The sequence below is a fragment of the Lytechinus variegatus genome, chromosome 2, assembly GCF_018143015.1.
Source record: "Lytechinus variegatus isolate NC3 chromosome 2, Lvar_3.0, whole genome shotgun sequence".
NCBI classification, from domain to species: Eukaryota; Metazoa; Echinodermata; class Echinoidea; order Temnopleuroida; family Toxopneustidae; genus Lytechinus; species Lytechinus variegatus.
In genome coordinates this window covers 8,984,623-9,010,440 of record NC_054741.1, presented here as the reverse complement: position 1 = coordinate 9,010,440, position 25,818 = coordinate 8,984,623, and the positions used below count along the sequence as shown (strand labels likewise).

The following is a 25,818-nucleotide window of genomic DNA, read 5'->3' as shown; positions in this document are numbered from 1 at the left end:
ACATAACCGGTTGTAACAGGGCATCTGCTAGCACATTGTTGGTGCAAACAAATTTTATGTGTGGTCAGTACTGATCTATAGCAACAAGGAAGCATCCATTAATCATAAAATGTATATCCCGGGCTCGACACTAGCGGCGGTCCGACGGTCCCAGACCGGTAAAAATCGCTGTCGGGCCAGTAGATTTTCAGAAATTTGAAGATTTACTGGTCCGACATGACCAGTAAAAAATATCATTGTCGGGCCAGTAATTTTTCCAAAAATAGCAAGATTTAAGGGTCCGACATGACCAGTAATAAAAATCATTGTTGGGCCAATAACTTTTCCAGAAATGGTCAAATTCACAGCAAACCATTTCCCCCCCTTAAATTCTGCATTTCACACACAGAATACACACAGAATGAATCGCACGTAAGTGGTACTAGAGTACTATACAGCATGCATACAGTGTACATGTAGTCTGCCACACAAACCACATGCTAAATTCTCCACTGGCCGCACGAACGAAGCCTGGCTAAACTCTGGCAGAAATCTCTCACATAACTGTCAAAATCCAAGGTTCATACTCATGAAAGGCTCTTATAATGTCCATATTTCCTAAAAATTGGAGCAACTCTGTCATTTGTAAGCAGTAAAAGGAGAAATTTTCACTTCTGTTTTGGTTCAAACAGATCGGGTTTCGGGTGATATCGTCTGAATACATAATAGCCCCACATATGCATTTATGTGTGTGTTGATACACTAATGGTATCTGCGAATTTCTTTCCTAGCTATTTTAAATGAGAAAAGAAACTGATAAATTATTTATAATAATTTTAGCTTTCTTCCTATCTTTCTTTCCTTCTTAATCTTTCTTTGTTTCTTCCCTCAATTTTTTTGTTACTGTCTTTCTCTTTTAATTTCCCTTGTTTTCTTTAATTCATTTTTTCTTTCTATCCTTTTATAAAATATTTTCTCTATTTCCTTTTTCTCTCTCTTTCTTTCTGATATTTTCTTTCTTTAGTTTTTGAGTCCATCCATCCTATATTCATCTCTTCTCTTCCTTTCTTTCCTTCCTTCTTTTTACCCCTTTCTTTCTTTGTTTCTTCCATCCATCATTTATTTACCCTTTCTGTTTTTTCTTTCTTTGTTTCTTCCATCCATCATTTATTTACCCTTTCTGTTTTTTATTTCTTTTCTCAGCCCTTTCTTTCTTACATTCGTTCCTTCCTTTCTTCTATCTGTCTTGTTCTTTCCTTTTTCCCTTTATTAATTATATCATTTTACCTTTCCTTTCTTTTTTTTGACTGCTTGCTTCCTTTCTCTCCTTTATTCTTTCATTCCTTCCTTTCTTTGTCTCTCGGTCTTTCTTTTTTTTCTTCCTTTCATCTATTCTTTTACCTTTTCTTTGTTATATAATTGCTTCTTTCCTTCCCTTCCTTCCTTTATTTATTTCTTTCCTTCTATCTATCATTTTACCTTTCCTTCATTTCTTCCTTAATTCCTTCCTTCCTTCTTTCAATCCTTCCTTCCTTTCTTTCTTTTGTCCGTCTTTCCATCTCTCCTTTTACCCTTTCTTTTTTATTGCTTGCTTCATTTCCTTCCTTAATTTCTTTTTTTCTTTCCTTTCTTTCTTTCTTTCTTATATTTGTTCCTTCTTTATTCCTTCCTTTCCTTCTTTAGGTCTTTTTTCTTCCTTCACATCTATCCTTTCTTTACCTTTTTTTCTTCCTTCCTTTCTTTTATTCTTTCTTTCTTTTCCTTCCTTCCTTCCATCCTTCCTTTCTTTCTTTCTTTCTTTCTTCGTTTCTGTTTTTCTTCGTTGCTGTCTTGCTTTCTTTTTGTCCTTCATTTTCCTTCATTTTTTTTGTGGGGGGGGGGGGTAACGAAAGGCTAGAAAAATAAACTTGCGCCTTTTCTTAATGTTTTCTTTATTTTGGGACCAGTAAATTTTAGGTTCGGACCAGTAAAAATTTCAAAAACTGGCTATCTACTGGTCCGACATGAATAGGTTGGACCAGTAGAAAAAATGGGTTAGTGTGGAGCCCTGGTATATCATTCAGTTAAAATGAAAAAATAGCCTTTCATAAAGGGTAAAGATGTATCTTTGCTTTAAAAATTGGCCTAAATTTTCCTCTGGCCTACCAGAGGTTAAGTACAGCTCAGAAACTCATTTAATGTCATCACCCTGAATTCAGTGGATTGGCAGATAAATTGAACATCATTGCTGCACACATATGAAGTATGAAAACTCTAGCTGGAATGCTCCCTGGGAGAGAAAAAGTAGCCAGAATTTAATCACCACGGGCCTCTTTCTTGAAAATTTGCCTACATTGTAACTACCATAATAACAGAAATTGGAAAATCTCTATCAAGGTTTTCATGGATGTTACAATAATGGCAAAGTTACTAGCCTTTATGAAATGGGCCACTGGAGAAAATATCTGAGAAATACTTAGATGCTGTTCAAATGTATTAAGCACTACATAAAACCAATTACTATTATTGTTATTGATTCAACTTACTGGATCCATTTCAAAGTAGACGAGTTCTCCACCCGTCAGTGCAATGACTACTTGTCTCTGGTTAACAGCACACTTAACAATGGACTTCTTACCAGGGGTCTTCCATTCATTAACACGCTTGTCTGCACGGATGTGACGAATACCATCTGGGTAGATCTAAAAGAGAGAAAAAAGGAATAAAAACTATTTTTTGTTGTTATCAAAGGAAATGATTTACAAATAACTAAACCCACAACCAATCAAACTACTTGTGTACTCCAAAAGACCTTTTAGACAACCATTTTTTTAATTTGGTTCTAAGAAAAGATCATGCACAATATAATCCCTAATTATAAATAACTTGTTACACCAAACATGACCATAATTATGATAATCTCAATTTTTATTATCAAAGTGTTTGCCTGAATAATAATAGCTTATTGCATTTATGAGGTGCCGATTATCTAGTTGCCTATTCAATGGCACACTATGGTAACTGAAGATGTCAAGACTTATCTTAACACAGAACAGTCGACATGGAACATATTTTGTGAATCTTATTACTGAACTTCATTCAGGATTAAGTTACTAGTAGAAATACTAGTAAAGACTGATATTTGAATAAAAAATATTCCCTTGGTTTTGAGCGAAGAAGAGCAATCTCATTTATCTCTTCAAAAAGGAGACAAAAGCGTGTACACTTAAATAATAATAGATACTTTAAAAAACACAAAAAGAAACCAATATGTTTGGCAAAAAAATTATTGCATTTCATGGTACAATTTTCATGCTTGAAGTAAACAGATCATGTTGTAATTATGCAGTCATTGTCCATTATATATTAACACAGACACAAACTTGAAATCATCTCTTTTGTTCATCTTTACCTGTAAGAGTGCATCATCTCCTATAAGTGATGATGAGAGGGTCGGTGTGGTACCCAAGAAACCAGAATCTGTCACTTCTTCTACCGTCTCACCGATGGAGAGAACCAGGGTGGCATTGACGAAAGACACAATGATGTAAGCATCATACTCATCTAAACAGTTAAAAAAGCATAACACATACTCAGATCATCTAGAAACATTCTGATAAAGATGATTTGATAACCATGTAGGAAAGTCATCTGAAATAGGAATTTTTATTGTACACAAAAATACAGGTGTTTTCTACATTTAAAATATGATGAAAACATGGGGATCTTACTTTCATTTGCCCAATAGCAATTAGTATACTTTGAAAGAAGTTGACTTTAAACAAACAAGAACAAAATAAATCCAGACTCACACACTGCTAACCAAACCATGCATTGCAACATAAATCTGGGAAAATGACTGTGTGCATGGTTGGAAAATGAAATTGCTTGCACAAAATGATTAATGCGATCCATCATAAAATACACTCCTACAATTGAGGTTTAACTTTTGCATGCGAGGCCAAGGACTCCGTACCACAAACATGTGTCTATCAATCAACCAAATGGGATGTGTATTGCACTTGCTATTGATCCCAAATATTTGTGTTACCAAGATCCTGGGGAGTATTCCATGATAAGTGTTTTGTCAGTGATTTTCACCTACTAATTTGCCCTCAGCCAATCAGATACAAGGATTTACAGTGGCTTGTAACAAGTCAGTGAAAAACTCACTATTTGTTTCATGAGATGGTTACCTAGGGTTTCATAACAGACTTACCATCTGATTTCTTCTTGACAGTCCATACAGCATTGGGGTTACCAGGAAGCTCTGATACAGCCATTTCAGATACCTAGAGATGATAAAATAGCAAGACAAACGTTTTCCCCGTTTTTGAACCTGTAAAGGTATGCAACTTTTCTCAAAGTTAAAGGAGAATGAAACCATTGGAACAAGATAGCTTGTGTGAAAACAGAAAAATCAAAGAAACAGATCAACAAAAGTTTGAGAAAAATCGGACAAATAATGAGAAAGTTATGAGCATTTGAATATTGCGATCACTATTGCTATGGAGATAGCAAATTGGCAATGTGACAAAGATGTGTGATGTCACTGATGAACAACTCTCCCCATTACTTTAGTATATATTTCACTTGAATTGCCTCTTTTATCACATCTATCCATAGATCATGTGTTCTTTCTACATGAGGGCATGTAATACATATTTTTTAAGAATACATAATGGATAAAGAGTTTATATCATCGTAAGAAAAAGCAAAAAGATACATTTTGAGGGTATTTTATAGTCCACCAAAGGGAAAGTTGTTCATCAGTGACATCACACATCCTTGTTGCATTGCCAATGGGAGGATCTCCATAGCATTAGTGATTGCAATATTCAAATGCTCATAACTTTCTCATTATTTGTCCGATTTTTTCAAACTTTCTTTATTCTTATTCTTTGATTTTTCTGTTTCTACACAAGCCTATTTGTTCCAAAGGTTTCATTCCCCTTTAAAGACTACATACAATGGAGAATATAGTCTTTATCACTTTGTCCTGTTCTTCCCATACTGTTTTCAAAATTGCAATGAGAAAAAGGAATATCAAATTACGTAACTCAAGATATCATAGTGAATCCATGCAAATGTCCCTCAAGCTATACTTCCATTTCTTCTTCACCAATGAGTTGTGCACAGAGGAATAGATGGTAAATGATAAACAATTTATTCATACCACTTAGAAATTTACAACTCCTCAAAGTGACTTGCCCACCTGAAAACATTTTATACCTATCATAAACAAATAAATTATGTTCCCAGTTTCATATCATTTCAATAAAACATTATTATTACTATCAAACTATATGAAGCACTAAAAATCTATCACAACAAGATGTGTTAACAATAATCATACAGTATGGGATGTTCTTTCAGCACAGGAACTTCACTAACCTCTAATCCATGCCTTAGAACTCTCATGGATGACCTTGGTCCTCTACCACACGCTACATAGAGCTGAGGAGTGTCTTCACTGGCTAAGTCTGCAATCTACAGGATACAAATATATCAATCGAAAATATGAAAATCAAACTTATTTCTTTATTATGACTCAAATTAAACAAGGCAAAAGCAATTTTGTGCCTCGCCCACTTATGAATATAAGAAGAAATATCGTGATTTGCGAGGGCATGCAACAGAATTGTATCGAAACTTCATTGTGAAATTACTGGGATGGAATAACACTTGTCATAAGATCCTTGCACGTAAACTTTAATGTTGACCTGAAAATGACCTTTGACCATACCATGTGACCTCCGATCTACAGCATTACATGCAGGTCCCTCAGGTCCATATACCATCCAAGTTTGGTTAAAAAAGTGACTTACGGTTGCAGAGTTAGGTGTCATAAGAGAGTCTTGCATGTAAACTTTAACGTTGACCTGAAAATGACCTTTGACCTTACCATGTGACCTCCGACTGCAGCATAATATGCAGGTCCCCCAAGTCCATCTACCATCCAAGTTTGGTTGAAAAGTGACTTACGGTTGCAGAGTTAGGTGTCATAAGAGAGTCTTGCATGTAAACTTTAACATTGACCTGAAAATGACCTTTGACCGTGCCATGTGACCTCCGACTGCAGGTCCCCCAAGTCCATCTACCATCCAAGTTTGGTTGAAAAGTGACTTACGGTTGTGGAGTTAGGTGTCATAAGAGAGTCTTGCATGTAAACTTTAACGTTGACCTGAAAATGACCTTTGACCTTACCATGTGACCTCCGACTGCAGCATAAGATGCAGGTCCCCAAAGTCCATCTACCATCCAAGTTTGGTTGAAAAGCGACTTACGGTTGTGGAGTTATGTGTCATTAGATTTGTGACGGACGGACGACATTTGGATCCCTAAGTCTCGCCTTCACCTCTGGTGGGCGAGACAAAAAGTGGGTTAACCTTAACCCATGGTTTATGTAGGGATTGTGGTTACGTATGCCTGATTTAGCATGCATTCTTAACAAAATTCAATATCAAATGCACACTTATGGTGAAAAATGAATGCTTTCAGCTATGGTCGAATCCAATTCATTAAAACAAATTTATATTAATTAACAAGTGGAATGCCTCTGGCCGTCTCACCTGCATCACGCGGTTCAATATAGCAGCAGTGCTGACTTTGAATACTACTCTAACTCGCACAAGATGTTCAGCGATACATGGTTACTCTTATGTCCACTTTTTATGAACTAGACCAATAAACTTAGAGATATGATGGTTATTCAACAAAAAACCCCAACATGGCCAAAGTTCATTGACCTTACATGACCTGTGACCTTGATCATGTGACCTGAAACTCGCACAGGATGTTCAGTAATACTTGATTACTCTTATGTACAAGTTTCATGAATCAGATCCATAAACTTTCAAAGTTATGATGGTAATTCAACAGATACACCCAGTTCGGCCAAAGTTCATTGACCTTTGACCTTGGTCATGTGACCTGAAACGCGCACAGGATGTTCAGTGATACTTGATTACTCTAATGTCCAAGTTTAATGAACTAGACCAATAAACTTTCAAAGTTATGATGGTAATTCAACAGATACCCCCAATTCGGCCAAAGTTCATTGACCCTAAATGACCTTTGACCTTAATCATGAGACCTGAAACTTGTACAAAATTTTCAGTGATGCTTGATTACTATTGTGTCCAAGTTTCATGAATCAGATCCATAAACTTTCAAAGTTATGATGGGAATTCAACAGATATCCCCAATTCGGCCAAAGTTCATTGACCCTAAATGACCTTTGACCTTGGTCATGTGACGTGAAACTCATGTAGGATGTTCAGTGATACTTGATTAACCTAATGTCCAAGTTTCATGAACTAGGTCCATATATTTTCTAAGTTATGATGACATTTCAAAAACTTAACCTCAGGTTAAGATTTCGATGTTGATTCCTCCAACATGGTCTAAGTTCATTGACCATAAATGACCTTTGACCTTGGTCATGTGACATGAAACTCTAATAGGATGTTCAGTAATACTTGATTAACCTTATGGCCAAGTTTTATTAACTAGGTCCATATACTTTCTAAGTTATGACGTCATTTCAAAAACTTAACCTCAGGTTAAGATTTGATGTTGACGCCGCCGCCGCCGCCGCCGCCGCCGTCGGAAAAGCGGCGCCTATAGTCTCACTTTGCTTCGCAGGTGAGACAAAAATGAGCCCCCTTTCAGCTGCACTTTTACTATGAAATCAATGTTACCCACCTTTTTTAATCCCACCAATGATTGATACAAATAATTCAATAACGGTTCTTTTGAAACTACCTATAGGGGCATAGGCATACAGTATATTTTGGCCTTGGTGCCCCAAAATTTTATGAGTTATGTTATAGTTGCCAAAACTGTAATCACAAAAACAAAGCCCAGCACTATGATATGTGATTCAGCTTTTTAAATCATATCAGAAAGGTTTCCAGAATGTGCTATGAATCATCTAATCCATGATTATCATTGCTAAAGTTGTTCTCAGCCTAACAGCCATGAGGATTTCTGTAGCCCCTGACAATAATCAACGCAGATAATTCACAAATTGCATCATGAGATACACCCTGTGGCTCTGTTACACAAAGCCGACGATGGATTGTAAGACCAGCTTCTACAACAGATTGTTTATAATCATGAGCAATCAATCATACAAATCAACTTTGAGATGGATTGCTAGACTTTGAGATACACCTGCCCAGAGGCCATTTTCAGAAACAGTTGCAAATGCAACTTTGATTACAACTAAAAGCATGTTATCAGGGGCTTTGGCTTGATACTTTTTTTGATACAGTTTTGTTCAAAAACAATTTTTTTCAGCGATTGGTCCGGGGGGGGGATTGTCTTTAATTGTGCAAGACCTAAGAACATCTTCAAGTTGTGCATAACATTACAAGTGAAACACCACCATGATCTATTTAACGCACCTGACAAGCGAGAATAGGAGAAAGGCTCTCCAACTGGTCCACCTCTTCAAGGTTTCTGAGGGTACGAGGTGCAAAGAAGAAGGTATCCCCTTCCTCAAGGGGTGTAGCACTGCTGAATTCAGGCTCATCATCGTCATCTCCAAGATGGGCAATCTGATACAGGTAGCTAAACAAGAAAAGGAGAAGAAACTTTAATTTAAATCCCATGTAGCAAAGAGGCTGGAAAGCGCTGGATTAACAAATTGAATTTACATACATTTTGATAAAATACAAAACAAATACGCATAAGCTTAATACTGGTTTGGTAAAATTTGAGTGTTGAAAATAATTTCACACTGGTGAAATGATAACAAAATTATACATTTTCTGCCAAAAATAGCAGGCCTGTGGTCTACGTTTGTAACTAACTGTACCCTGAAGTAAATATAATAATTTCATGAAACAGTCAGTGATACTCAGTGTATATTATTTTGAATACCAAAATCATTGCGTCTGATTGGCTCAAAGCAAATTCAGTGAAAAGCATCATTTGTTTCATGAAAGTTTCAGAATGATTTCACAACAGGCACTTAAAGCATGGTCTACATTATTCTAGGGTTGATCAATGCAATGACAATTCAAGCCACTTTACTAATATCATACTCACTGATTGCCATATTCTGATGCAATGAAGAGGAAGCCTGTCTTCAGGACGTTCATGGAAGTTGCAACTGGAACAGTGTCAAAGTACTTCATGCGTATCTCTGTCACCATGTCGTCATCTGTCTCTAACGTGATCTTGAAGATGTCACCTTGCTCAGTTTGGGCCAGGAAGAAGAACATGGACTGTAGGAAAGAGAAAACAACCATTCACCAAAATCTAGAATATATTGTATATGTCACATAAAACTGACCTATAAAACTAAACAGTCCCAGTGCTCCCCCCCCCCAAATGATGAGCATGATGAAAAACACCTACAACCCAAAGATAGTAGGAATCAGTTCAACATGGCCCAATGTATGGCCACATGAATATGTAATTAGCCCTACTGTAGTAAATGCAGTATTGGCCTGGTTCTTAACATTAACAGTTCTTACCTTTGTTTTGTGGGTCGCACTGCAAACAAATATCATACCCCTTTCAGGATCGTCCAAGTCATTCTACATCAAGAGTAAATGGAAACAAAGGTGAAAACTATTAGGAATGAACAACAGGGACTAAGTAATACAAACATTAGTTTAAGGTACAGATCAGTATGCTAGGTTGTATAATCAATTCAATGATCAGGTGAAACACGGAAGCATAAGCACATCATTTCTGCATACACATAATGAACTAAGAACAAGTTCCAAAATGTATGCCTCTGTCTACAGTAATGATTGCCTCTGAACGCAGCCACAGTCACCAAGGCAAAGGGAGACTAAATATTGTAAGCCAGAGTGTACAAAAGTATGGCCCGGATATATGAAAATTGAAGCAAGTTTCTAAGCATGAATTGAGGCAAGAAATTATTGGGTTTTTGTAAACTAGAAAGTTATCTATTTGAATCTTAATGAAAAGATTGACAATTATGATATTCCCCCAAACAAACAAGGAATATTGAGAACATAATTCCTTTCACAAATTATAAGGATCATCACTATTAAATTGCAAAAAAAATGCACTGTCTTGTATCCCTTGCTGATACACTTCATTGCGATGGCATTGTGAGGCCTTTTCATGAATACAACGTCAAAGGTCGTGGGTACAAGACCTTTGACCAAGGACAAAGTTTAAAGTTAAATAATTGTACAATTTTCAAATTATTGGTGAAAAAGATACTCAAAATAAGCTTTTGGTAATCAATGTTGACAGAGGCATAAAAAAAATAAGATTAAAGCAGCTGTAAGTATTTATTACAAGGAAAATGCATATTTCCTTATCATTGAGCCAATGATATTCACTTTTCCCTTTTTATCATCGTTACGAAAACTTCCCTATGCCCCCCCCCCAAAAAAAAAATTCAAAAAAGATAGCATGTATCACAATAGTTTCAAATGCTTGTTCATCTTTCTTTCTTCCTTACCCGTCTGCGTGGTATTGGCATCCTGATATCTGGTTGATCTCCCAAGTTCTTGTAAGTGATGTAGTTCTCAGAACAGATCAATACACCACTAGGACCATCACTCCCTCCGGGTACTGTAAACAAAAAGTTGACAGACCATAATAAATCTTATTTGAACTTTGGGAAACTTACCTTACGATCTCCAAGGATTCTTCATTGCATGCAGTTGATATCTGTGTCTCTGCAATTGCCAGATTAGAAATATATTTCACAACAAGAAATATCAACTTTTCAGATGACCTCTGCGACCTTTCAACTTGTGACCCCAACACCTAATCAGATAATTATCCCTCCCATATGCATACATGAACAAAGTTGATTGGATTAAACCTTTAACTGTTCTTTGGTTATCACATGATACTTTGGTGAATGTTATTTTTTTTAACCTTGAATTTGCAATCCCTGAATCAAATTAGACCATCTTCACTCACATATATGCCCGATTGGAAATTGATCCCTCAATCGGATTCTTTAGTTATCACAAGAACAACAGTGGGATGGATGGACAGTCAATCAAAAAGCTTTAAAAAATATGATCAGACAGGAAACTGTTGTCAACATTTAGTTTAATTCTAATAAAAGTAAAACCTGATTTTCTTTGTATGGGGGAGGGATAGGCCTTTGATCCCCAAAACAAGGGTCAAGTTGCAAAAAAATGGCAAATATTTCAATAAAATGTGAGGTGTGAATCCAAAAACTAAATAACCCTATACAAATAACATTATGAATAATGAAATTAACATGGCAATTACTTCACCAATAGATATACTCTTCAAATGGAGATAGACACAAGGCAAGGTAACTAATGAGACGTACAGATCAGTATGCTAAGTTTATAATCAATTCAATGATCAGGTGAAACACGGAAGCATAAGCACATCATTTCTGCACTCTATACTCCTTAATTCAACATGAACCAGTGTTTATGACATAGACTATGTTTCCTACTTTATCGTGTCATATTTATTCAATCCAAGATTGTTTTACAGCTACAGTGTTATTTTATACCTACTGCACATGAGTCTCTTAAAGTCCACCCCCTCCTCTTTATATCACACATTTACCTGCAATAAGTAAGTTTCCATATTCCTCTAATGGTTCACTGTATTTTCTAACCACATGGTTTAGCCCCAGGTCCAGTTCATAATAGGTAAGTAGTTGTTGGGTTGCCAGGGCCGCTTCCCCTGTAGGATCACTATCAGCATCCTGTTACAAAATATAAATATATATTTATTCACATTATCACCAGATATTAGTGCAGCCAAAAATCATTTAAAGAAATTACAATTATGTACAGCCAGTGTATATAAAAACAAATAACAGAGGGGGATGGAAAAAAAAGAAAGGAAATACAAATTATAATGTCATATGCCAAATTGGTTTACAGCTGAATCATCATGCAGTCGAAAATTCTCTAAAAAAAGACACTTTTTTTTATCTAACAAAGAGTGCAGATCAGTATGCTAGGTTTGTAATCAATTCAATTATCAGGTGAAACACGGAAGCATAAGCACATCATTTCTGCACTGTAGGGAAAACAAGACAATTAGCAACTGCAATTAGCTGATTATTCTGATATCGTTAAGTTTAAAATCCAGAACCTTGAGGTTTGAAGCCTTAAGACTTATCCACTGACTGTACAAGGTGTATTCATAAATTTCATAAACAGGATTTGAAAACATATTTTTTCATCTTACTTTTTACTGAAGGTGAGGAACATGAACAAGAATGGAAATATGTCATTTCTAGTATATTGGTGTCAGCGTGAGCGATCACGAAATGGGCTTCCAAAATTAGCTCCAGCATTAAATACAGGATCACAAAAAAAATCAATCATACGACACCAATCATAAAATTGATATCCCCACACCTAAGTCACATAAATCTCAGCAGCACTTTAGATTCAGTATCTTGACTGGTGTAATTACTGCTGTAAGAAGAACACCCGTTTTTATATCAAATTTGAAATTGCCAAATGCTATTCAAGCGGCCTGGAGCATGAAAGAAACAATAAATTGTACAAGTAACATAATTTCAGTCATGCTTAATGCCGACGCCCACGTGATATGCAACACGCAATCTTATTAATACACAGTAGCATGCATCTTATCTGCATGGTTTGACCAATGCAGTGATGCCTTTCATATGGCAAGCAACCGGACATTTAAGTATGACTCTAGGTCTGAAAAAACTTCTTTGTGAAACACGTCCCAGGTACTACTCACTTCATAGTCAATCTCCAAGCACGCAAACATGGGGTTCTCAAAGCCAACATCAACCCCTACAATGTGGAATGAGAAGGTATTTGATTTGTGGGCTTCCAAAGGGGATGAGATGGTCAGCCTAGCCTGTGCATCTCTGTTCAGGATGTATACAAGCTTCTGTTTCTCCAACGCACCCACCATGACGGCACGCCCCTTAGGGTCTACAGCCAGGAACTGACCGGGTACAATACGCCGACACCCACTTTTACCAAATGTCTCTTGATGGACCTTGAAAGGAAAGATGACAATTGAAAGCATTACAAAGTGGCTGTTAACTAGTAAGGGTTATTTCTTAATCTCAAATAATAGCCATCATGTGGTCAAAATGAGCCTCTGAACAAAAATAATGGAATATTACTTCCTTCACTTTTCATGTACATGGTACATAAAAACTACAAGTAGCATTACCAAATATGATCGGTGTCAGTGTATGCAAACTTTTGAGCCATTGAATTTATATCAAATGAGCAAAATAAATAAGTCAGCAAATAAAGTTGATGAAATCAGTCTTTCTTGAACTATATTAGATACCATACCTACATGTATCTACTTTTTATCAAAATAAAATTCAGCAAGCATCTCTGAATATGACAAAAGTGGTATCAAATAATTCAACTGGTGTGAAATTATTTGATATCACTTTTGTCACATTCACAGCAAGCATCTGTGAATGTGACAAAGGTGATATCAAATAATTTCACACCAGTTAAACCCACCTTATGTGGGCCTGGATTCAACTCATTGGATAAATATCACATTATTGATAATTTCAATTTCATACATATCCCTTTGATCCCACCATCTGAAAGTATCCCACACTATGTAACCTATACCATACCCGTTCAAGGCAGTTTTTAGCAGCATTGTATTCAAGGATGATGATACGTCCAGAGTCTGATCCAACAACTATGAAATCTGGTCAAATAAGAACATACAAATGGAAGAATGTTAAAATGAGAAAGGTTGAAAGGTGCATCAATCAGCAGTATGGATACCAACTTACTGAAGTTTGAGATAATCGGCATTCCATTGAATTCTATTCACGTTTAAATGAAAGTTGACAACACTGAATAGTTATCCTTTTCTGACAGTTTGCATAGTAACAGACAGACACTTACAGGCCTAAATGAAAGTTGTCAGCACTGACTAAATTTTCAGCTCTGACTAAGGAAGTGAAATCCTTGGTACTGAAAATCAGTAGCTTCTGACCCTGACTACGATAACTGTCAAAGAATAACAAATTGTCTGGGCTGGCAAACTTCTTGAAATGACAACCAGTGCTTCTTAATCAATTAAAACCAAAGTTGCAGAGGACAAATATTGACTAAACATCTCCAAAATCGTTACACATACTGTGTTATTTTCTAAAAAAAAAAAAAAAAAAGGTTCAACATTAACAGTTAAATATATAATAATGAACTATAGGATAACATTAAACGCTTGCATTGGTGACACAAGTGGGCCTAAACAGATACCATTCATGACATCAAACTTTAACAAATCTAGTTTTGGGATTGACCTTACTCATTGTCATGCCATCGATAACATAATTTGTATGTAAGATAACAAAAGTTATCAATGGACCTTGGCTGAAAATTTGGTACTGTTACACACTACACAGGGAATGATATTCCTGGTATCACATCGCGATTTGCTCCACATTTTTGAAAGACTGAGCTATGCATTAAGTCTTTTGTATAGCATATTTTTACATAGTACTGTACATTACTTGGTTGAGAGCTTTTCTTGTAAACCAAAAATGCTATTCAAATTTGTAAAGCAGAATTATTCCCTGCCACATTTGTTGCAAGAACCACAACTCACATAGAAAATTATCATGAGATTACATAAGAAGCACAGTTGATAATATATTAACAGATTTAATTTGATTCTAAAATAATTCATAGAATATTCAATCATTTATAAATGAAATTTACGTGACTGAATAACCAGGATTAAATTAATCCAAGGCCTTGGATATTTTGTACCTTTTACAATTTTCTCAATATATGATGAAATATAAAATTGTACCCTTTCAAAAAGTGGCGTTGCCTTAAAATATCATTTATGGCCTAGAATAGTTTCTGAAATTTAGATTGATGATATATTTACAAAAAAAGGTGCTTCACATGGCATATATTAGCAACCAGTGGTAAGGCCATCCTTGCAAACATTGCTGATTGAACCACAGATAGACTGACCTTTACTTCCTCCTGTTAGCCTGAAAGGCATTAATGTCCTGATGATCCCAAATATCTCATGACTTAGTACAGTGTAGAGCTTGCCAGTGTTGGGATCTATCTTGATCAACTCCAGGAGTTTACCCCGTCCAACCACCAACTCTTGTTGCTTGGTGCCAGCAAAGTTTCCATGTATGCACTGGACGATGCCTGTGGCTCGCTGAAGAGTTAGTGCATAGAGAAACATGGTTCAGGTCTGTCCTCAGCCCACAAAGGAGATGTATATCTGCTGGGAATTAGATGGATTGATTAAAAGTCACTCACTCTCTGAGCAAGTCTTCATAACTATATACAACTCTAACTGAAAGCAGGAAACAGATTCATGACAGCTACATAGCTGCCAACTTTAACTGCAAAAAATGCGAACAAATTACTAAGATATTTCCATAAATGAGAACACTCTTTAAAAAACAGAAATACGTCAAACATTGAATTTTTGCCCGTCCATAATTATCAGTTTTAGCTGCTCCAGGTTAACTGGCCCTTCCTGGTCAAGCTTTGATTCTCATAAATTTTATGAACTGGGTTCAGACGAACTGAATTTTGTGTGGAAAGTTTATTTTCTTGTTGGTGTTGTTTCTTATGTACTTTTGCAAAGCAAGTCTAAAATATGGGAGATTGTCTCCCACATTGGCCATGCGCTCCTACTGACCACAAAGAAATAGATCTACAATCACAGAGGAAGAATTAGCTCTAGGATTATTCCATCCTGCCATACTGCATCACAGACGCAAATTTTGGGTGTCTGAAAGCCACACTGAAAAGCGTTGGCATAAAACGGGCTGATTTTGTGGAAAGAATGGCACAATGTTGGGGGCAAATTTTTAAAGTGTGATCTGAATTGATTTTCAACTCATTTAAGATGTACAGTTTGGGAAAAAAGTAAAACTCTTTTTGATGCTTAGGACAAGTTTAGAGGATCATTAGAAATGAGGATTAAGAGATACATTGCAAACCCTTATTTTTGTGTGTTGAGATTGCCATTTCCCCATGGGTTTACTAGGGGAAAATTTAATTTCTGTGTGGCACAATTTGTTTCACTTTGTCACAACTATACAATGTGATGTGATCTGATTAAAAAAAAAAAACAACATACCATCAGAGTGTCAAAATTACTACCCAACACTCTGGATGATGTAGTGTGGGAGTGAGTTAGTGAATGTGTAGTGTGCATGTCTAAATTGTGTTGATGATTTCAGAAGAATATTGCTGAGTCTGAATGGCAGCATACAAACCCCTACTGCGCAAAGCCACAGACGCAATTACTCTATTTCATTTTGTGAAATCTGGTCACCCTGATTAAGGCCTGAACCATGGCAGAGCCAGATGAAGTCTCACAGACTCATCTCAGACTCGGGCTCAGCAGAACATATCCCCCCACTAGTGACAGAAAACTATAACTAGCTTTGTTAGTTAGAGCTACATGTAGAGTCTAGACTTTTCGGCTTACACACAGGGTTTCTCGCGAATCGGCAAATATCAACTGCAAGACATGATGGGGTTGAAAAGGGGGCAGACTTGACAGCAGTGTGAGGAGCTCAGCTAGCTTGCCCCCTTTTCGATCCCATAATGCATTGCAATTTTAAGTAGCGATAAACCCAGACCAAAAGCTGCAAACTGTGTTTCATTGGTTGTTCCACTGAACTCTCCGTTGGCTCCACTCACCTAGCCAGGAGGCTTCTAGAGAGTAACAAGTGGAATGCCGCTGGCCGTCTCACCTGCATCACGCGGTTCAATATAGCAGCAGTGTTGACTTTGAATACTACTCTAACTCGCACAAGATGTTCAGTGATACATGGTTACTCTTATGTCCACTTTTTATGAACTAGACCAATAAACTTACAGAGATATGATGGTTATTCAACAAAAAAACCCAACATGGCCAAAGTTCATTGACCTTACATGACCTTTGACCTTGATCATGTGACCTGAAACTCGAACAGGATGTTTAGTGATAACTGATTACTCTTATGTACAAGTTTCATGAATCAGATCCATAAACTTTCAAAGTTATGATGGTAATTCAACAGATACACCCAATTCGGCCAAAGTTCATTGACCTTTGACCTTGGTCATGTGACCTGAAACGCGCACAGGATGTTCAGTGATACTTGATTACTCTAATGTCCAAGTTTAATGAACTAGACCAATAAACTTTCAAAGTTATGATGGTAATTCAACAGATACCCCCGATTCGGCCAAAGTTCATTGACCCTAAATGACCTTTGACCTTAATCATGAGACCTGAAACTTGCAAAAAAATTTCAGTGATGCTTGATTACTATTATGTCCAAGTTTCATGAATCAGATCCATAAACTTTCAAAGTTATGATGGGAATTCAACAGATATCCCCAATTCGGCCAAAGTTCATTGACCCTAAATGACTTTTGACCTTGGTCATGTGACTTGAAACTCATGCAGGATGTTCAGTGATACTTGATTAACCTTATGTCCAAGTTTCATGAACTAGGTCAATATATTTTCTAAGTTATGATGACATTTCAAAAACTTAACCTCAGGTTAAGATTTCGATGTTGATTCCTCCAACATGGTCTAAGTTCATTGACCCTAAATGACCTTTGACCTTCGTCATGTGACATGAAACTCTAATAGGATGTTCAGTAATACTTGATTAACCTTATGGCCAAGTTTTATTAACTAGGTCCGTATACTTTCTAAGTTATAACGTCATTTCAAAAACTTAACCTCAGGTTAAGATTTGATGTTGACCCCGCCGCCGCCGTCGGAAAAGCGGCGCCTATAGTCTCACTTTGCTTCGCAGGTGAGACAAAAATCATTTACTGACGTAAGGTAACTCTGAATGAAGCCAAGTATTCCTATATATTTATGTGCGTGTAGGCTGCCAAAACCTGAAACTTTCGCCCCCGAGATTTCTACTTTCCTTCTAAAAGATCTAGCCCTAAATCATGTATGATGGTGGTGGTTCCCAAGTCTTCACACAACAATTTGAGTTAAGATATGAATTTCTTCTTATTTCACAAAACCTTTCAGTTGATGTTAATCCTAACATCATAATGAGTTAGTGTGCCAAATATCTCATTAAAAAATTTGAAAGAAATATATGACTTTCTTGGAAAAAACCTCGGCCAGTCATTTTCAGATTGATAAAAAAAAATGGTAGGCCTACCCCATGTCTTCGCACTCGATCACTCTGCACACGATTCAGGGATTTTTATGACAAAGGCTGCATTCTGAGGCTGTCACATGAAATAATGCCCTGAAATCATTATCTTTCCACCATTTTGAGACGGATTTTTTATGAATACCTGTCTATGTATTACATGTGTAAAACTGACTAGTGTAAAGTTTGTGCTTGTTGCCTATCTTCTTTTACTAATACTAGAGTCCCGCAGATACACGGGTGCGCAGACTTGGGAGGCCGCACAGACATGGGGGAACTGACCATACATCATGGGATAAAACTTCATTCCCGACGTTTCTGCGCCATCGATTTTATTTTCAAACCAAAATTCATCAAAAAAATGAGAAAAATATCATTGACAAGACGGAAGACTAGTCTTAGGGTGTCTGGAGAAAAAAATTATTTTTCTTATTTCAAGAAAATATCACATTTTCTTTGTGAATTTGAAGAGAAATGACCTTCAGACTAACAGAAACGTAACATTTTTGAAAAAATTCCAATTATTGGCTGCAAAAAAGAAGAATGAAATTAGGTCAATTTTCAGCGCTTCTCTGCCATAGACTGTGTAGTTAAGAAATGGGACACACACAAATCCAAATTTTCAGCTTCTGAGAGCTGTTATAAATTTGATTTTAATGCCAAAAACATGTCCATAAAGTGTCCGATAGGAATTTTTATGCTCTTTCTGATGGTATGATTTTTATAAAGATTTTGAAACCAGATCACAATGAAAAATTGCGACAAAGTGAAAAAAATTGTGCAAAACAGAAATTTCATTTTCACATAGAAAACGCATGGGGAAATAACAATCTCAACACACACACAAAAAAGGGTTTGCAATCTATCTCTAAATCCTTATTTCAAATAATCCTATTGTCCTTACTGTCAAAAGAAACCTCTGATAAAGGCCTGAATTTTCTCTTTCCATACATGCCAAACACAAGTTAAAAATAATAATCAATTCAGATCACATTTTTCTAGCAGCCTGAACTTCCCGAAAAAAATGTGCAATATTTTCCCCTAAAACGGCCTGTTTTATGCTGACACTTTTCAGTGTGGCTTCAGACACCCTAGGCCTACTACTAGTCTAGGCTAGAGTCACTCACACAACATGCGAGGTTAGTAATACTAACCTCGCACAACGCATGTGGTTTCATAGTGGACTTTGACGTTTTCATTCATCACACGAATGTGAGGGAATGAAAAACGCCAAACATTTGAGTATTTCTCCACTAATGGAAATTTGTTTTTATGATTTAACTTTTTTTTTTAATGAATTGGAAATTATTTATAAAAGTGTTTTTATCGCTTACCTCCAAGTCTCAACCAGGATACTCCGTTCGATCCGTCCTTAATACTGCGGTGGAAAGTACGCAAACAACAATCGAAAAGCAATTTTTCGTATCGAACATTCTCAATTCAAGTCGTCAGCGCATAATAGGAAATTGTACCAAAAATCAACAGGTTGCATCTCATGTATATACTTATTGGTAAAGTACGCCATCTTTTGACAAGATGATGATGAAAGTGGATTGAACGAGCAAGAAAATAATGCTGATCGCCTAGAATGCAGCTAGCTTGCAACACCGTAAACAAAGGTACGGTAGGCACTTAAGAACCAAGTTTGAAAGGACACTCGTAAAATTACGTCACTCTCGCGATGAATAATCATTAGATCGTGGTAGTGCGTGTTCAATAAAAACTCTCTGCATGCATGCACTCAGTGTGTATTGAACACGCACGACCACGATCTAATGAATATTCATCGGCGAGAGTGACATAATTTTACGAGTATCCTTTCAAACTTGGTTCTTAAGTGCCTACCGACTTTGAAATAATATCGCGCGCCCTCTTTAGGCAAAAGTTGATATCAACGCTGATCAAGAGGCATCTACGTGAAGATCACGAAAAATGCTCTTATTTTATTAAACACAACACCAAACAGAATTCAACAAACGATCCATATGGTTCGGTAAGTGTCATAGAATAAATATAATGCTTAGCTACGATGTAAAGTCATAGTTATTTTAGTAAAAAGGGTGTGAAAGATTCGCGTGCACCAGGTGCATATGAATCCTTCACACACGAGACGATTTGAAACCATGAGTGGGCTAGAGTAGACTCTGTAGAGACTTGCCCGATGGGCCATGTTTACGGCTTTATTATGCTGCCATAATTCATTGTTCTTCACCAACGTTACAACTTACACTCCAGACTCGTGCGTCCTGTAACAAGTGTAACGTTGCCGTAGGCGAAGAACAATAGGAAACAAGATCGTTGTCGTTGAAGCAGACGGCTGCCAGCCATCATCAACTATATAAAGTAGGCCTAGCTAGGCCTAGTATTATTTTGCGTTACTTACAACTCAACCTCAAGATCAGTCTAGTACAGGTCAGTATAGACCAGATCTATATGGTAATGTACCGTTAAGTATCATTGTCCAAGCAGCGCACCGTACCCGAACTCCAGTCTCCACCACCGCTCGGCGGGGTAGCTCCAAAATGAAAAGCCTACATATGCACGCCATCAATACAAAACATAGACGTTAGCGCTACATTCGCCTTTCAAAACATCGTTCGAAACACTTTATCATTCACAATATTGAAACAAAAATTTATTTTTCATATTCATCGACATTGTATCTAATTATTTTCAGAAGATTGTTTATATCTACCTCTATAATCGACAAGATTAGCAAGGATTGATCATACAAATCGTTCTTGATTCGACTTTAACACCTGTAAGGAGCCATGTTGATTTCCCGCTGACGAACGTAGAGGGCTTTAACACATTGACGAGCTCGCGAAATTTCGGAGGGGCCGCCCCCCCCCCCCTTCCAAGCGTTCGGCCGTGATCTTAACACAAATTTAGAAAAAAAGACTTATCTACCCCACCACTCACATGACTCATGAAACTTGAAGGACAAGTCCACCCCAGCAAAAAGTTGATTTGATTAATAAGAGAAAAATCCAAGAAGCATAACACCGAAAATTTCATCAAAATAGAATGTAAAATATTAAAGAATGGCATTTTACATTCTATTTTGATGAAATTTTCGGTGTTATGCTTGTTGGATTTTTCTCTTATTAATCAAATCAACTTTTTGCTGGCGCGACTTGTCCTTCAAGTTGATTTGATTAATAATAGAAAAATCCAAGAAGCATAACACCGAAAATTTCATCAAAATAGAGTATAAAATGAAAATGACATTTTACTGAAAATTTCGCATAATTTCACCAAACAGTTATATGCACATCCTGGTCGGTATGCAAATGATCGAGGGACTGATGACATCACTCACTCTGACTCACTATTTCTTTTGTACTTTATTATATGAAATATGAATTATTCTAATTTTCTCACTATCCTGTGAGACAAAGTTTAACATGTGGTATTTCAATTGATAACATCTTATGGTTCAGTAAAATTGGTCCTTAAAAATTGAAATATTGTATAATTCGAACAATAAATAACAAAAGAAATAGTGAGTAATGGACATCATCGACTCTCTCATTTGCATGTCACTGAGTTGTGCATATAACTGTTTTGTGAAAAATAAGCGAAACTTTAAAATGTCATAACTTTCGTCTTTTACATCCGATTTTGTTGAAATTTTCAGCAATGTGCTTGTTTGATTTTCTCATTTTGATTAAAATCAACATTTTTTCTGGGGTGAACTTGACCTTTGAGGCAGGTATAAGTATTTTTACAAGTCTTTTTATTCATTATTCACTTGCAGAAGGAAGCAGAACGGCGCTAAATAAATAAACCGGGCGCTCATCGAGCATGGAAGAAAAAAAATTTTTTTTCAGGACAACTTATCTGATATGAAGAACAGGCATGCACTATAAAGGCAAAGGGGCACTCGTTAACACATAAAACAGTTCCTTCACAGGTGAAAGGTGCACAGTTCTAGAACACGTTCGCGGGGGCACTTTACATGTTTGTGAGGGGCACGTTTCTTTGATAAACAGGGGTACTGCTTCAAGAAAGGATACTACAAAAAGGCAAGGGAGCACTTGCTCAGATGACATAAAACATGTCCTTCTCACATTGTCTCAGGTGATAGGGGCACAGAACACGTTTGTGAAGGGGCATTTAAAAAAAATGGGAACTTGTACGAGAAAGGGCATCACGTCTTGTTGAAACACCTAAAACGGGTCCTCTTCTGATATAAGGGACACCGTAAACGTTCGTGAGGGGGATTTTTCTTGCGTAAAAAAGGCACTTTTCAGTGCTTCAAAAAGTGGGGGCGCCTCTCTCTTTCCCCTTTTCCTTCATTTATTTACCAGCAAAACTAAATACAAAGGCATGAAAATGCGCGTTGGTGTGCGTTTTGAGAGGGTGATTTGATGTGTGCTTGGCGCATGGGCGGAAATCCCGGGGGGGGGGGCAAGAGGACACGCCCCTATACTTTTTGGAAAGGGGGCACAATATGAACAAGAACTTCAATAATGTGCACTCAATTCAGTATCAGATTATTGTAAAAAAAATGTATTTAAATGTGAATATAGACAAGACGAAAATTGTTATATTCTCAAAGTGAGAGAAAAAGGGTTCTTTTACATTTAATAACCAGGCTCTTGAAGTAGTAGATGATATCTTGGAATTACCTTCAACCATAATAATTAATTTCGAAAAACTCGTGCTAAACAACTGAATCAAGCAAGAAGAGCTATGTATAGCATGTTGAATAAGATTTATCATCTTGATTTTATAGTGGATTTTGATCAACTTGTTTTACCGATACTCCTCTAAATACAGTGGGTCAGAAATATTTGGTTTTGATTAAAGATCTAGAAGTGTTTCACATGATATTTTACAAGAAGATTCTTAAAGCTAATAAGATCAACGGAAAATTGCATGGTTTTAGGCGAAGATTCAAATTAGAGAATAAAATGATAAACTTTTGGCATGGATTTGTTCACAATAAAACGAAAATTTCTGGTATGATTTACGAGACTGTAAAAGTACTTTCATATCAAGGTATCCGGCAAGGTATATATATCAGACAAGGTTTCTGTTTCTATTTAACGAAGATAAAGCAAACTCTTGATAGATTGGGCATGACGAATTTATTTGATATTTCTTATTCCTCGAGCAGATATTGGGTAAAAGAAGTTTTAGATCTACGAATAAAAGATTCACAGTTGCAAAATTATGTCAATAAACGAAAACTCTCAGTGTATGTGTTAACTACAGTACAGAATATTCAAATCTTCGTCTAGGAAGTTACCTCATCAATATGAATAAAAAAAAAGAAGAGAGAATTACTTTATGTAGATTTCGTTGTGGAAATCATCGGCTTCCTAGTGCCTCAGAAACAGTGGCGTAACTACGGGGGGGCATGGGGGGGCACGTGCCCCCCCAATCGGCTGGCCAAAAAAAAAAAAAAAAAACGGGGAAAAGGAGAAAAAGAAGGAAAAAGGAAGAGAAACGTAGTGGGGGAAAGAAGAAATTGTTGTTTATCATAGTGTTATATTATGTTATATAACATAAGAAGCATTTTTCACAACTTTATGAAACATTATTTGCTTAATTGTGTCTTCATTGTTCCTGGTGCTCGCATAGACTTTTTAACGAGACATATAAAACTGCTGTACTAAAGCCTCCCGTTTTCAAATCAATATACAAAAAAATAATATATTTCCTCGCAATTAGAGTTATTATTGTTTTAAGTAGTGATATATTCTTCTTTTTCATGACTACTGAAAGTTATTGCCCTATTTTAAGGTCTTAATATAAAACATTTCCTGTCCGTGCTAACGTTCACATTAGTGGATTGGTGAGATTTCTGCTCTTCATGAACTCCTAAAATCAGTCCTTAAAATGTCAATTTTTCTGATCTGAATATCAAAAAATTTTAGCTTGCGCTTCGCGCTCGCATCATTTGGTTAGTGAAATACGTGGGGTCTTAGTGAATTCTTACAAACAAGCCTTGGAATGCCCTCTTCATGTCTAAATTTCCTAGATTTTCAGCTCGCGCTCGCAGTATTTCATTAGTGAGATGCGTATGATAATCATGATTACAATGACTTCAAAAAGTGCTCCATGTGTTTAGATGTAATTCTAACAAAATCAGCAAGCGCTTGGCACTCGCATTAGATGACTATGGTGAGATATGTATACTCTGACTTCATGGATTCGTAATTATAGTCCTTAAAATATCCATGTTTTGGGGTCAATATATACAAAAATTTCAGCTCGCGCTTCGCGCTCGCATCATTTGGTTAGTCAAATACGTAGGGTCTTAGAGAATTCATACAAACAACCTTTAGAATGCCCCTCTTCGGGTCTATATTTCCTAAATGTTCAGCTCGCTTTTGCGCTTGCAGAATTTGGTTAGTAAGATACGTATGATAATCATAATTACATGACTACAAAAGGTGCTTCATGACTGTGTTTAGATGTAATTCTAACAAAATCAGCAAAGGATGGCACTAGCATTAGATGACTATGGTGAGATATTTATACTCTTAATGGATTCTAAAATATAATCCTTAAAATTTCCTTGTTTAGGGTCAATTTATACAAAAATTTTAGCTCGCGCTTCGCACTCACATTGTTTCTTTAACGAGACAGTTAAGTATCATGATTACAAAACAATTTGCTTATAATGTCAATTTTTAGCCCTCAATATCAAAAAATTTCAGCTCGCGCTTCGCGCTCGCATTATTTAATCAGTGAGATACATATTCGTTTGATGGCACTGCATGTCCTTAAAATATCTCTATTAGGTCAGTATACCTGACAACTGAGCGCGCTTCGCGCGCTCCCTAAGTGACCCGAAATTTTTCCTGGTGCCCCCCCAATGCCGTGACCCACGGTACGCCACTGATCAGAAATCTATGAAAACTTTCAAAAAAACATAAAGCTTTGCATATTATGCAACCTTCAATTGGTGATGAATTTCAATATCGATTCGTTTGTCCCTCTTTTGCTAAAGAAAGAAGATTGCACCACACGGGCAACAACAGTCCTTGTGAAGTACCTAGTCTTGTTGATCTAGGAAAGTCCCAAACCTCCTATTGATATGGGACTTTGGACCATATGGGACCCCCAACTTAAAGTTTCACTACCAAGAAAGGAGAAAAAAGAAAAAAAAGAAAATGAAAAGAAATGGGTGATGTTATATATTTTAGAATATGTCAAAGTCTATCAAATAGATCGTTTTTGTATTGAGACGGTATATATTCATAAACGTTGTATTATTTTTCATAGTTCAGTATCGATATTCCATGTAGTTAGGCTCCTTAGACCCCTCAGCCACTGCATCTCCATCTGAATCCGAATGCCCCTCAAAGCCCCCCGCCCCCCCAAAAAAAACACACACACAAAAGTGGCGGAAGCGGGGAGGGGGCCAGGGGGTCCTAAATTTTTGTTGATAAACTTTTTTTTGTTTTGCTTCTCAATTTCTATTACCTGTGTCCATCCAAATTTTCAGGTGGACCCCCCTAATTTTTTTTGGCTTCCGCCGCCAATTAATCGTACGACTTCGACGATAGCGCTTTTGATTGCATATAACAGTAAATCTTTTCAAAATGAATGAATCTTTGTTCATTTTTCTTCATCATGTTCACTCCACAATATTTATTTCACATTTTTTCACGTAACAACCACTTTAAATGACTTGTTCTCTCATCTACACATTCTCTCCAATCACTCTATTTAATGACTATTGGCAATTCAATGTATGT

At 36.6% G+C, this 25,818-nt stretch overlaps 1 protein-coding gene across 3 annotated transcripts in view; it reads right to left on the bottom strand.

Moving 5' to 3' along the window:
- LOC121407244 (splicing factor 3B subunit 3-like) overlaps positions 1-20,904 on the bottom strand; it is a 34,077-nt gene extending 13,173 nt beyond the window's left edge. Inside the window, exons 1-13 of one of the 3 annotated variants that reach the window (XM_041598213.1) lie at positions 20,796-20,904; positions 14,919-15,186; positions 13,556-13,632; positions 12,679-12,945; positions 11,518-11,659; positions 10,415-10,527; positions 9,447-9,509; positions 9,016-9,194; positions 8,370-8,535; positions 5,353-5,448; positions 4,178-4,250; positions 3,371-3,522; positions 2,505-2,660 (exon numbers count right to left, since the gene is read on the bottom strand). In XM_041598213.1, coding sequence (XP_041454147.1) covers positions 2,505-2,660; positions 3,371-3,522; positions 4,178-4,250; positions 5,353-5,448; positions 8,370-8,535; positions 9,016-9,194; positions 9,447-9,509; positions 10,415-10,527; positions 11,518-11,659; positions 12,679-12,945; positions 13,556-13,632; positions 14,919-15,144 — 1,710 coding nt within the window. In that variant the 5' untranslated portion in view covers positions 15,145-15,186; positions 20,796-20,904. Of the gene's footprint in view, positions 1-2,504; positions 2,661-3,370; positions 3,523-4,177; positions 4,251-5,352; positions 5,449-8,369; positions 8,536-9,015; positions 9,195-9,446; positions 9,510-10,414; positions 10,528-11,517; positions 11,660-12,678; positions 12,946-13,555; positions 13,633-14,918; positions 15,187-20,483; positions 20,592-20,795 lie in introns of those variants that run through there. The other 2 variants (XM_041598214.1, XM_041598215.1) reach the window with 2 other exon arrangements.
- Between the last annotated feature and the right edge of the window lie 4,914 nt (positions 20,905-25,818).